Source organism: Solenopsis invicta, chromosome 7 (assembly GCF_016802725.1).
Source record: "Solenopsis invicta isolate M01_SB chromosome 7, UNIL_Sinv_3.0, whole genome shotgun sequence".
In the NCBI taxonomy this organism is placed as follows: Eukaryota; Metazoa; Arthropoda; class Insecta; order Hymenoptera; family Formicidae; genus Solenopsis; species Solenopsis invicta.
In genome coordinates, this window is record NC_052670.1 from 1,784,844 (window position 1) to 1,798,645 (window position 13,802).

A 13,802-nucleotide genomic window follows, 5' to 3' on the forward strand; every position below is an offset into this window, starting at 1 on the left:
ATCTAGTGGATATTAACTTACGAATTTTGACAGAAAAAGTTACTGATAAATATTGACAGATCTATGCTCTGCTTTTCGGCACTTAAAAGAACTTGCAGCATCTATTGAGCCCAAAGACTTATATACGCACCTAATATTTCTTGATAATCCAGTATTTCTATCTTGTTTATGTGTAACAATGTGATGTGTTTTATCAAAGTGTACTTCTAAATTTATTATGTGTACGTATGTGCCATCTGTAGATCACTCTCTGAGATTTGAGATGTTAAGATATTTACGTTCCTCTATTTGTATTCCCTGATAAGGAATTCACCAATTATATTGATAAGCGGTGTATTCAGGAGTCATAAGTGTCATAATCTCTCAATATGATGTGACTGTGCATTCATTTCACGTGCTACAATCGTTTGTCGTGCTTATATGTGTCGTAAATTAAATAAAATTAGACACGCGATATAGTTTTTACGTGAATAACAGAAATGAAAAATGTTAATTGATCTAATTACGAAAACAAACAAGATCATAAAGATAAAGATTTTATAACTTTATTTAATTATAAAGTTATATCACTATACAATATGAGACTTCTAACATTAACTGAAGATTCAAACGAAATGGAACAAGAAGATCAGTTATTGAATACGTTAATAACATCTGTCACACTGCCTCAGTGTTCTTCCGAACACTTGGCCGCTTTTGGCACGCTGCATCGTGAAGCGAATGGAATAAAAAATCCTAAATGGTATGTGTCTGTGCCTCTTTCAGACTTATTGGACTATCCATCAGTGTTGATCGAAGGTGTTCTGTTTCGTGCGAGGTACTTAGGATCCACGCAACTGGTATGCGAAGGTCAGCCGACGAAGTCGACTCGCATGTGTCAAGCAGAGGAAGCTGTTTCCAGAATAAAGGTACATATGTGTATGGAAACGCACTTCTTTTTTATCTTCATCTCAGAACTGAGATATGTTTTTTTTTTTTTTAACTAATTATATACGTCAGTTGCGAAAGATGTGTATATACGATTATATACAGATATGTGTATATAAAAAGCATAATTTATATATATATATATATATTTATATATCTTATGTACAAATAGAACCAGTATATAAGAATACTTTTTCTAAAGATTTTGGCGAAGCATCGAAAAAAAAAAGATGGAATACAGTGTGAATTATTAAGTGCGATGTAAATCACTTGAAAGCTATTATTTTCCTAGAATGTTTTGTTCTTAAGAGCAGTAACTACTAATTAAGTGAGCATATCGCGATATTCGATAGATAATGCATCCACATATGATATGTTGTGTTCTGTTTAGATCAGTAGCACTTTGTAAGTTTGGAAGACACAATCTTTATATATAAAGAGAAGCAAAACAAATTAGAATTTACATATTGACTAAACGTCTCAATTATTCACTTAATTATTGTTTTGATAACTGTTAAAAACGAAAATGGAAAACTTAAAAGAAAATTTGTTAGAGATTATAAAATCGTTTCAGGGACCGTTAGAACTAAACTATGAATAATAATAACGAAATTAGCAGCATGCTCTGAATGCTTTATACTATTTTAATTTGCTACTTAATTTGTAGTGAACAACAGTGCAATATTCTCATCTGCAATAATGTATTTCAATGTAATAAGGTTTTTAACTTTTTGAGGCTATTCAAAATTTCAATTTTCGTCTAGATGCAATTGCGAAATAAGTGCTGTAAGATATTGCCAATAACAGCTGTAACAATTGCAAGGGATTTGCGCTTCTGTACCAAGTATAGAGTATTTTAGTGTTACATATCATTTCGAAATCATTAATTTACCTCAAATGGTTAAAATGCTGGAATTTTAAGTGATTAGTTAAACCTGAGAGTTTTCTGTAGGAAAGAGTACTGTGTCCACTAAATTGCGTCTTAAGACTCGTTTGTACTTCAATTCTTTAATACATGGTTAAATATTTTTGCAAAAGGATAGATAGTTGATCAAAATATTCTCCTTAGATAATAGTACACAGACCGTGTATAGTGTATAGTATTTTCGTTTACATAGTTGATATTTTTACGTATAACATAGATAACGAGCTACGATGTGTTATCTTTTCGTATTAGTTCTTATAGTTTGCGATATTGATACCTCAATCTTTCGAGGAAACTGTCAATATTAAGCTGACGAAACAGTAAATTCTTTCCTCCTACTCTTAGGTTCTGCTCATAAGCAATCAAACGTCAGCATTTAGATAAATCTCTTCTCTATTTTTTGTTACAATTAACTAGTGATTTTTCTTTTTCTACGCGGTTTTTTGTCATCACTTGAGACATGATTCTTCCTCGAGAGAAATCTAAATGCTGATTTCTGTCTACCTATCTAATAATTAATCTGAATATAATTGTCAACTGGCCGTTGTGCAAAGAGGCCTGAATGTTTCAGTGTAGCGTCCCCCTTCCTCACATCACCAACACCACCACCACCACCACCTGACCACCGAACACTGTCATCTTCTCAGTGTAATTTTGATGTAATTTCTGTGTGTTTGTCAGTCTTCCTTTTCTCTCTTTCTTTCTTTCTTTCTTTCTTTTCTTTGCCAATATTTGTTTTATATATCTGCTGTTTGCTTGCTATGTCCGCTTTCCTGTAGTTTTTTGATCAATTTTACGCGCAAGAAATCCGTGTTGACTCACGGGAGATATTGATCTACTCATTAATTATAATATGTTCTCAACTATGCAAAAGATCCAATAAATTGCTGTGCAACTGGTCGGTAGAGAGGAAGAAAACTGGGAACGCGAAAAATAAATTTAGGTGCGATATAACAGGCGGCGTTATTTTAAGAAAATTTTTATGAAATTGTAAGGAATTTTGTAGAATTCATTTAAACTTTATTTAAACTTAAAATGATATCTGTATTCGATTGTATCGAATCGATAGCTAGGTAGTACTATGATATTCTGATGACAGTATCCTACAAGATTGAACGTAAATAGTCGCTTGTATACATTGTTTGTTCAATCTGATTTTTCAAGGATATAGATCGCCAAACATTTTTTTAATGGTATATCTTATTGTCGCATGAAGCGAGATTTTACGTATATGTATAGTTGAGTAGATTAGGATTGCGGATTTTTTTTGTTGCTGCAAGAACATTTTAATTGCATATTAGTCGGGATTCAGGATAGAAGTTGTATTTTTGTGATTAAATATTGTAAAAATAATTTCTGCTTTATTAAAAAAATTAAGAGCAGTTATTATAATATCAATAAATTCTTTCAATAGTGCATGATAATCTGTTTAATTGCAAGGCTGCTAAGCTGTGCTCTAATGTAGGCAATGAAAATAAAGAGAGAATATTAAGGCCAAGATTAAATAGTATCTCGATGCTAAAATTCCTTGGTGATTAACATCTCATTCGATTACATTATATATTGGTTGAGCTTTTTAATAAATCGCATTAAAAAAAGAATTCGTGCTTCACGCTTTTGAATAGTGCCAACAAAAGAACTTTACTCACGCTTGCATCTAAATCTCTATATTGTCTTGTGAAAAGACACTTTGAGGCAAAATTGATTATTGTTACGGGAAGAAATAATTTTATGTGTGATGAATTGCTTATATTTCTTTGATCGTTCATTTTCGAGATAACAAAATTAGATAAAACTGATCGACTGCTCGTTACGATAATAGAACCTTACCGCGCTTCGAGTTCTGAGTTGCTGGATAAACACCTAGAGACTTACAGCGAAAAACACGCAGCATCGCTATTAACACACATTCTTGAATTACAATAGCAGCAGATCCGCGTGTGTGCTTGTTCGTTGGTATTCTGTAACATAATGAACATAACGCTTGCACGTTGCACAGCTTCCAGACACCGCGTGAGCTTGTCCGAAGGCAAAATTGCATAATGAAGATCGCATCGTGTGCAGAAGTGTATACTACCGGACTAATGCATTTATATGTGTGAATGACTTGATCCGGCATACGATAGAGGACACAAGCATGACTACTGTGCATAAGAGAAAAATAAAGCCGTAATTTGGTATAGCAACTCAAGAACTCATGAACATTGGCTCTTTTGCCTCTCGTTCTGTCGGTGGTGCGTGGCAATGTGACTAGCAGAGCCTTTGTTTGTTTGTTTGTTTGGCGCGTACATAACGGAAGGATGATGGGCCAGTGCCGATGCAGGCAACACTCTTAAACTATGGGGGGCAGCATGGGTATGGTCGCTGCAGCATTGCCTCGCAAGGAAGCCTAGAGGAGGACGAGTGCGACTCGAGCGAAGAACTTATAGGAAGCGCTTCTGGTGGGGGCCAGTCCGAGTCGCAACTGTCGCAAGCGCTTGGGGCCCAGCCGAAACTGGCCCCGATCAGTGGCTGCTTGGGGCCCACAACCGTTTTCAGACTACAGTTTCTCGGGTCGGTGGAGGTGGAAGAGGAAGGGGGACGTAAACGGCGTAAGCGCCTTAAGAACCACATGGTGGAGGAGGCTGTGACAAAAATAAAGGTCCGCCTTCATTGCCCTTCATCCCAGACTCAACAACCCCCTTCGCCTGTTAAATCCGATCGACTGCCCTTTGACTCTTACAAGAGCAGTCGTTCGACCGTTTAATCCCTCTCTCTATTGATTTAATGTAATACTGACGTGGGTCAAACCTTCTTACGGCTTGACAATTTTATTTTACTCCACCACGAGACCCGCAATAATTTCCCATAATATGCACTTTTCAGTTACAAAACTCGTATTACCTGCGTACAATGCACATTCTTCATTAATCATAGCGACGAGTCTCTTGCAAGTTAAATGTCTAAGTTAGGCGACTTTTATCTCTCAAACTCTCAGGTTTGTGATAGCGCCGTTAATGATTATGCTCAACTTTATACAAACTTTATATTATCGTGCACTATCTACTTATTTTACTAGCAGTTAAGCGCTGTATGTGTTTAAAACACTAGTTTTGTATACGTGTGCATTACATATATATTTTTATAATTAATTACTTGTTTATCTCTACTTTGTCACACATGCTGCTTCCTTATGATAGGCGCTGGTAAGTACATTCTCTATATTAAATTGTACACGACGTAACAAGTAGTAACGCAACAGTTTTCTAAAAAAGATGTGTGTCGTGCTTATACAGGCACCGGACGGTGATAGTCAACCAAGCACGGAGGTGGATCTCTTCATCTCGACGGAGAAGATCATGGTTCTCAACACTGATCTGAAGGAGATCATGATGGATCACGCTTTACGTACGATTTCGTACATAGCGGATATCGGTGATCTAGTGGTGCTAATGGCACGGCGACGTTTCGTGCCGCACGAAATGGAAGAAGTACCGAAAATCAATCGCACTCCGAAGATGATATGCCACGTTTTCGAAAGCGAGGAGGCTCAATTTATAGCACAAAGTATCGGACAAGCATTCCAAGTAGCTTACATGGAGTTCCTAAAGGCAAATGGGATAGAGGATCATAGCTTCGTTAAGGAAATGGATTATCAGGAGGTGCTCAATTCGCAGGAGATATTCGGCGACGAGCTGCAAATGTTTGCGAAGAAAGAGATGCAGAAAGAGGTAATCTTTGAAATTCAACTGTGTCGTCCTTTCCATTTATTAACAACGAGTCCAGAAGAGAATTCATATTCTAACGGTTCGAGAAAGATGCTTTCTTGTCAGTTTGCTGAACTCGTCGGAGTTAGATACTATCGATAGATGATCGGTATTTCTCGTGAATATTCCCAAAATTAAATTAATTTCAATCTATTTTCTGGGATCAAACTATGTATCGTGAACTGAGACATGGATCAGTCAATTATCGCGATGATTGACTTAATACCCATACAGCACAGAAAATTGCAGCAACATTGCAGCAATGTTGCAATGTTGCAGATTGCAATGTAATATTACGGAGACATTGTAGAAACATAAATTAACAATATGCTTGCAACGTCCATGGCATATGCCAGTAATATTCCGGAAACGTTGCAATATCATAATTTTTTAATATTTATATCAATAGACGAAATGGGTCCATATATGAAGAAACCTCGATCTACAGCCCAACAAACAATATTTCTTAATTGTATTTTTAATAAAAATTTTTTTATATTTAATTTAATTATTGTATTATATTGATATATATTTTTTAGTTACATTTTTATTTAAACAAATAACAGAAAAGTTATTCCAAATGCTATTCTGTATTTGCGAAATTAGTAAAAAAAAACTACAATTTTATATTTGTTTATATAAATACTGAGCTTTAAGGGGGTATTCTCATGTCAAGGTCAAAATTTTAAGCATATTTTAGGAATTTTTTTTATAAAGAAAATAAAACGCAATCTTTTTAATCTTTTTATATGTTATTATTTGCATCTTGTAGCTTATAAAAAAAATTTTTTGGTCATAATTTATTAATATTTTGTGTATGCTTTCTGAAGTCAAAGATGGTGCCTTAAAAAAAAGCATTGTCAGCGGTACAAGTGATTTCAGCTCACACTGTCATCTGAAACAAAAAAGTAAAAAAGATTCTTAATCTGTATGCTTGTCGCTATCGCAGGTACCAGAATTGGTCATTTTTATAAAAAAGAAACAAAATAGCGGCCATTTGAAATTTTGAAGCAAAAAATCACAATTTTTTCGTGTTTATTGGTGGTCAAAAAAATTAGAAATTTTCATTTAAAAAAAGCGATAGTACCTGCGAGAGCCAATCATATGTAGATTATGCTCAAAAAATTTCAGGCCAATCGGTAGGATAGTTTTTTATTAATCACCTGCACCGACCAAAAAAAAGTGGTTTCGAGAAAAACGCGTTTAAAGTTTTCTTAGTTGATTTTTCGAAGAAAAAATATACTTACACTAATCGGCTATGCCTGCTCCATACAATAGCCTTCAGCTTCCTCAAAGGCATCGTTTTCTTATGCCCTAGCCGCCCTCAAAGCTGCTCTGGCCTCTTTTGAAGCCGCAGTGCTACAGCGCTCCGCCTTTGTTATGCGCGCTTCGTCGTGCGTCTCCATGAAATTTATAGCTTGCGGACCGATTGTCACACCCATAAGTTCCATTATTTTAATTGAAGGTTTAAAATCTTCATTAAAGATGCATGCTGCCGTAAGTGTGGCAATTTCTAATATTTTATTTCTAATATTAATTTCAAATGCATTTGTAACTAAAGGGCTAGAATTAATTAAAACTTCTTGACAAGGATACTTCACACAAAGTTGAAAACCCCATCCTCGCTGTGCTTTTTTTAAAAATTGAATGTCACCATCACACTTTTTACACTTTAATAAGTTTGTAATGTTGAAAAAATCAAAGTAAAACTTATAATGCAGTAATGCTAAAAGTAGGATCAACATTTGCTTCAAAATCGCCAGCCTGTTTTAGTTTCTTGGCTGAAGTACTAACAAAATCGGTGTCTTTTTCGGCAGTATGTTGATTTCCTCGAAACGATCTTTTTCGTGCAGGTGCTCCTTAACGTCTAGAACTTTTTCTCGATGATTTTCTATCTATTTTACTCGATCTTTACTCCTCGAATAGCAAATACCGAAAACTGGTTCTAAAAGACTTACGTTGCGGTAAGGTCACACACAAAGAAAAATAACCGTTGTATACTAACACAGGTTAAGGAAGAGTCTTAGGTACACATACAATAGGCACAGATATAAGAATCCCAAACGATCAAAAAGGGGAAGTTTCGAACACAGCGTCGCTGTAGTAACTGCCGCGCGCTAGTAACTGCCACGCGCTCGGCGACGCGCTCACTTTTACGGTCTACAACTCTGGAAATAATTATACACATTTCATTTTTTTAATAACGTATATTGATCTGATCTACCAGTTATGTACACATATCAGCATAAAGTGTTCACAGGTCATCATGAGGAATCAGTTTGCAGCGATCACGGAGGTCAAGCAACGTTCACCGGAGTCGCGACTTGGATGGATGACCGCTTGGAAATTCTGAAAAAATATTCTCAAGATTTTTTTTTGCGAAAAATGTTTTTTAAAATGTTATACGAATATTGTTTTGTTTATTGGAATTATGTGGTGTAATAAAATTTATGTGAATATTTTGGAAAAAGAGATGTTTTAATGCAATATTTCAAAAAGCGGACATCTTAATGTTGCTGCAATCTTCCAGCAATGTTGCAGCAATGTTTCGCAATCAAAATGCAATATTACAATGTTTCAATGAAATCATTCTGCAATGTTCCTGGAATCTCTCTGTGCTGTATGGGAAGGAACACTTTGTAATTGCATTGGAGTAAAGATGATTTTTCTCTGCTTACAGGTAGTGGTCCCGAAGGCGAAGGGAGAGATCCTCGGCGTTGTGATCGTGGAGTCCGGATGGGGCTCGATGCTGCCAACTGTAGTCATAGCAAATCTGGCGCCGGCCGGTGCCGCCGCACGTTGCGGTCAGCTTAACATTGGTGATCAGATAATAGCGATTAACGGCGTATCGTTAGTCGGCCTGCCTTTGTCCACGTGTCAGACTTACATAAAGAACTCGAAGAATCAAACAGTCGTCAAGTTAACTGTCGTGCCGTGTGCACCCGTGGTAGAAGTGAAAATCAAGAGACCTGACACGAAATATCAGTTAGGATTTAGTGTACAGAACGGAGTGATATGTAGTCTATTGAGAGGTGGTATTGCCGAGCGGGGCGGAGTACGGGTGGGCCATAGGATAATTGAAATCAATAATCAGAGTGTTGTTGCTGTACCGCATGAAAAGATTGTTAATCTTTTGGCTACGTCAGTGGGAGAGGTACGTAAGCGCGTAGAACTAAAATATTGGGTTTTTGGTGTCTGCTTTTTACCTGATAGAACAATACCAGGATTATGTGTACAAAAAACATTTCCTTTTTTTTTCTAGATTTTGATGAAAACGATGCCCACGTCGATGTTTAGGCTGTTGACCGGCCAGGAGTCTCCGGTGTACATATAAAAAGCGTTCAGTTGCCTGGCTGATGCGTAGTGAACAGACAATACATCCACCATCCACTACCATACTATCCGCTACCTTTACTGTACAGGTTATTCTATGCAAATCGCTTTGTGTTTTCGATTCTTATGGAACGATTCGGTACATTACACCAGCTCCTGCTTAGTAAGCGAGACCTATATAGGTACGTTACGCAGAAACGTTACTAAATATCTACTAAAGCATAATTTATATGATTATCGATTATTGTAAGAAATATACGTATAATACTAATCAATGGGATTCTCTGCAACATATATATGTTTTCTGATATTTTGCGAGATAGTGTTTTAATACCAGTCAATTCCACTCAATGTACCGATATTTGATTTATTGTCCGAGTGATGTAAAAATGACGGCGAAATTGCCGCGGTTATTTGGGCGTTTCATTTATTACAAGTTTAGTGAAACGATAGAGATAAAAAATATTGATTTTCAGTACACAATAAGTGGATGTTACAGAGAATCGCATTATTTGCGCCAAGGAAGATGATAGGTGATGCAAATGATACACATGATTATAAATAGCACAAAGCTCTTTACCAACAGCTGGAGCAGGGCTGGAATTGTATATTACGTAGTTTAATGACGTAGTAATATTTATAAAAAGGATCTCCCTCTATCTCTCGTGGAGATACTTTAAGCTAAAGCGTTTATTTAATCTTTTTTATTCTTAAGGCCGGCGAATACTTGCGGCGCGACGCCCTAATATATTAATTTGTACTAAAATTACTATCTACCGTAGTAAATTTCGGACGCGTAAATCTCGTGATAAATAACGCCATAGTAATTATATAGAAGAGCACAGTTCTATACGAAAGAGGATTTTTTTTACGAGTAGATTAATCTGTTTTCGCAAATTACATTAAGCTAACTTTCGGTAAGAGATAAATAAATTGCATGTCATCGAATACACGGAAACATTAGTGAACAAAAACGTTGATTCAATCATCATGTATGCCTACATATCGCTTTATTGACGCTATTCTGTGGTATAATACTCACCTGTATCGAAGATGAAATTGTAATGCAACACATTCACCGCGCGATATTATTTTTCAAAGAGACGTTTCAAGAGCTTTCATATTACGCTAAATGACTACTTACTCGCGAGAAAATAGGCAAATACAAGCTTTTAAATTTTATTTGCTCCGAATATTACGAAATTCGTAAATGCACAATTTCCTAATAAATATTTAAAGTTAGTGGAAAATTTTGGAGAAAGGAAAAATATATGTGTATACGTATGTATGTATGTGCGTGTGTGAATGTGTGTGAGATTTGTTTATTTCTCGCGAATGGTAGTCAACTGTAAGCTTGCAAGTCATCTAGTTCCCAGTATGTTACATTAATCTTTCGCTTCTTCGATCACGTGTTGATAAATGTTGAGAAATGGCTGTGTATTTAAGAGTCTAGATTTTATAGACATAAGATTGCACTCTCTCGATTTAGGCACTTTAGAGTAGAAGCCTTTAAATTTTTCGACACTTCACGTCCTCCTAGCTCTCTCTTCTCTTCTTGATATTTTATAAATTTCTCGCTTGTTTTAACAAAGACTCAATTCATCTTCATTGAATTTTTATAAATTCCAATTGACCAATTGAATCCTTAACTTCAAATTCATGATACGAGCTGTTCTTAAAGTTTTACATTGACAATTTTTTAAATACTTAGATACTTTTACGTCTTTCGCATTTTTCTCACTGCGTTTCAAAGTAATGCGCATCTTAATTTAAAAAATAATATCTTTAAATGATCTCGTGACGTTTTGCAGATTTATACAAAAGATTAGTGTGAAAAACGCTTAAAAATCTTTTTAGTGATATTTATTTTCTAATCTTGCGAAATAAAGTTCCTTTTAATTCGCTTGTTTCTCGTGCGTTCAGTTCATAAAGATAATTCTAGTAATAATCGTAAAAAGGTTTATAGACGGCACCTTATCCGTATCAGCTTGCAGTAAGTCTTCACTCATCATGTATAATACTTACATGTAAAATATGTAAATTGTACTCGACTTAAATGTGGCTTCACTGCATATAGGCATACAAAATGAAAGCTTCTCCCGACTCGTAATTCTTTGTCGATGGAAAGTTTCTTCTAAAATATAACAGACTGATTCACTTCTGTGTGTAATCTACTAAGATAAAAATTAGTTATTTCAGGAAAACGTAACTCTCTACAGTTATACTGCTAGAAAAAAAAACGTTCTCTTCTATATAAATACTATATGCCATAATAATCTAAGTTTTATCTATTTTTGCTGAAGATTTCTCACCTTTGAGCTACTTTGCTTCAAATATCAAGAAGTGTGCAATAACAAACTTTGAGATTCCTGATGTCTGATAAAATTTCAATGCCAAAGTACATTGAGTAGTGAGGCGTAACGACGCAACAGTGAAATACGCATAATTTCTGAGCTGAAAACTATTCAGATTTTATCTGAGAATGTGCGATTATCTCAGAAACGACGTATCCTAATTTGCAAACGATTAAGCTTGTCTTTATCTTCTAACATTTAAATACATAGGGCATTTAAAGAGAAAAGCGTTCGTAGGATTAAGTAAAGCGTTCACTAAATATTATGTAAAAGATGCCCAATAAACATGCAGAAGGTTATCTTTTCGAAGATAGAAGCAATTGGCTCACTCTTGACATCATCCAAACCACGAATTGTTTCTATCTACAAAAAGATCAGATTTTCAGAGACATGTTGGTTAAACATCTTTCGCGTAAATACGCTCTTCGAACTCTTCCTTTTTAAACAGCCCAGTATAAGTCATAGAATTTGTGTTCACGTAGTATCATAATACGTATTGTAAAAAGTCATACGTAAATTTGTCTAAATAATGAGCGCTGATTTTGTAACAAATAAACTAGCAATTAATTTTGGACATGTGTTAGATCGAACATGTGATACGGGCATCTTTCTGCTTCGACATAATAGACATGGATTCTCTTCGTATTTAAATTTAAATCGACTTTTTGGTTACTATCTTCAAAGATCTCTAATTTGCCATACATACGATATTTCTTGCGGGACAATTCTCCGTGGCGTGCGTGAATAAAAAGAACATGTATATAAAAAATTTTTCGTTGTCTACGATACCTACTAGTGATGTAAAAGCGAAAGTAAGACACGATGCACATAGGAATTAATAGGAAAAGCCTCGTGAGAATAGTTACGCGAGAAATGTCATGAAATATATGTATAAATATATAATAATTCCATTGCTTCATCGAGGAGGGTGTAGCAAAGCATATTACGATGTTGCATATCATGGGGAACCGATATATCATTGCGGAGACCTTCATTCATTACGGACAAATATCTAAACGTGTATGCAGAAAGTATTATCGTTTGCCAGAATCACCAGAGTCTAGAATAAATCCTGATTATATGTTAGTTCATGAAATGAATTTTGGCATAGAAATTTTAACCATATACTTATTCGACGAGCAACACAGAGCGGTATGAATATAATATATGGGATCAAACAAGATGTGTTATATATTGGGTGGCTGAAACTTATCTAGTCATTATGCTAAGAATAAGATGAATATAAATAAAGAAAAGTATATATATATATATATATATATATATATATATATATATATATATATATATATACATATATATACATATATATACATAAAAAGTTAATACTCAGCCATCGCAAGCCACCCTGACTGAATGTGTCTAGCCACATTTTAATAATAACATCTGCAACTTGTACTGTCAATCTGGCCTTGCGTGGTCATTACTTGTATGTTCGTTAGAAATGAAATGTATTATTATTAAATTATTATTACACAGTCTTCGTTCGTTGACTCAAATTTTATTTTGAAAAAAAAAAGAACTTTTATCTCTCAATAACTTAAAAATTATTAAAATATGGCTTATTAAAATATTTATACGAGCATAAATTATTTATATACATTAATAAATGTATAGGCCATTTAACATTATCTGTTGATATTCTATTGATATTTTTCGCTCTAAATTTATTTTCTATAGATATTCTTTTCTAGATTTTCTACGATTGTTGGTAAATTATATTATATATAAACGAATGCGAAGAGAGGAGATCTAGTAAAATTTGTTCCGTTTATAAATTTAAATAAGCGTACAGTTCGCGTCGAAAGGAGAAAGTTTCGTCGTGTAATTATTTCCAAGCAAGACATTTGTATCACAGTCCTCTTTAACGAGGGCAATTCGCGGATAATGTCTAATTTATGGAATATTTCGTTGATGACAAAGCATGTTTTGCATCATCGAGCCTTATAAAATGAAATATGATGATCGTGCAAAGTCAGTATGAATGGTAGAAAAATTCCAAAATTGCAGTCGGAATCGTTATGAGATAATTGAGAGAAAGAGAGAACCCAGCCATTCATAATAAATAAAAATAATTATCTTACACACACATATATAGAGCTTGCGCTGTAGCTTCACCAGTCATGAAACATGCTATGAGATATCATGACTGTCTTTATCAATGTTTGTGAGTGTATTATAAGTTATAAACTATAAGTGAGCTATTGAATGTGTATATGGTATATGCTAGTCCATACTAAGATACAATAAAATGTAATTTTGAATTCAAATTCAGACGTAGTTATTTGTTGCTTTAAAGCACAATACGACGCATCGATGAAAACGATATAGCTTTTCTTCCATTTTTCTTTTCTCTTTTAAAGGTTTTATTTCTTCAAAATATTCCACATGACATGTGAAGCAATGAGGTATATACATTATGAAGCGTTCATAAAAGCGATCTAAAATTATCTAAACTATTAATATCGTGAAAAGTAGAAGCACCAACGAGCCACTCTT

At 34.7% G+C, this 13,802-nt stretch overlaps 1 protein-coding gene across 20 annotated transcripts in view; it reads left to right on the top strand.

The window, feature by feature from the left end:
* Positions 1 to 13,573, top strand: part of LOC105196047 — a 54,833-nt gene extending 41,260 nt beyond the window's left edge. For 12 of the 20 annotated variants that reach the window (XM_026130485.2, XM_026130484.2, XM_026130490.2 and 9 more), the window contains 6 exons: positions 766 to 908; positions 4,152 to 4,493; positions 5,032 to 5,037; positions 5,128 to 5,562; positions 8,279 to 8,752; positions 8,861 to 13,573. In XM_026130485.2, the coding sequence (XP_025986270.1) occupies positions 766 to 908; positions 4,152 to 4,493; positions 5,032 to 5,037; positions 5,128 to 5,562; positions 8,279 to 8,752; positions 8,861 to 8,932 (1,472 nt within the window). In that variant the 3' untranslated portion in view covers positions 8,933 to 13,573. The remainder of the gene's footprint in view (positions 1 to 765; positions 909 to 4,151; positions 4,494 to 5,031; positions 5,038 to 5,127; positions 5,563 to 8,278; positions 8,753 to 8,860) is intronic. The other 8 variants (XM_026130492.2, XM_026130493.2, XM_026130497.2 and 5 more) reach the window with 6 other exon arrangements.
* The last annotated feature ends 229 nt before the right edge of the window (positions 13,574 to 13,802 follow it).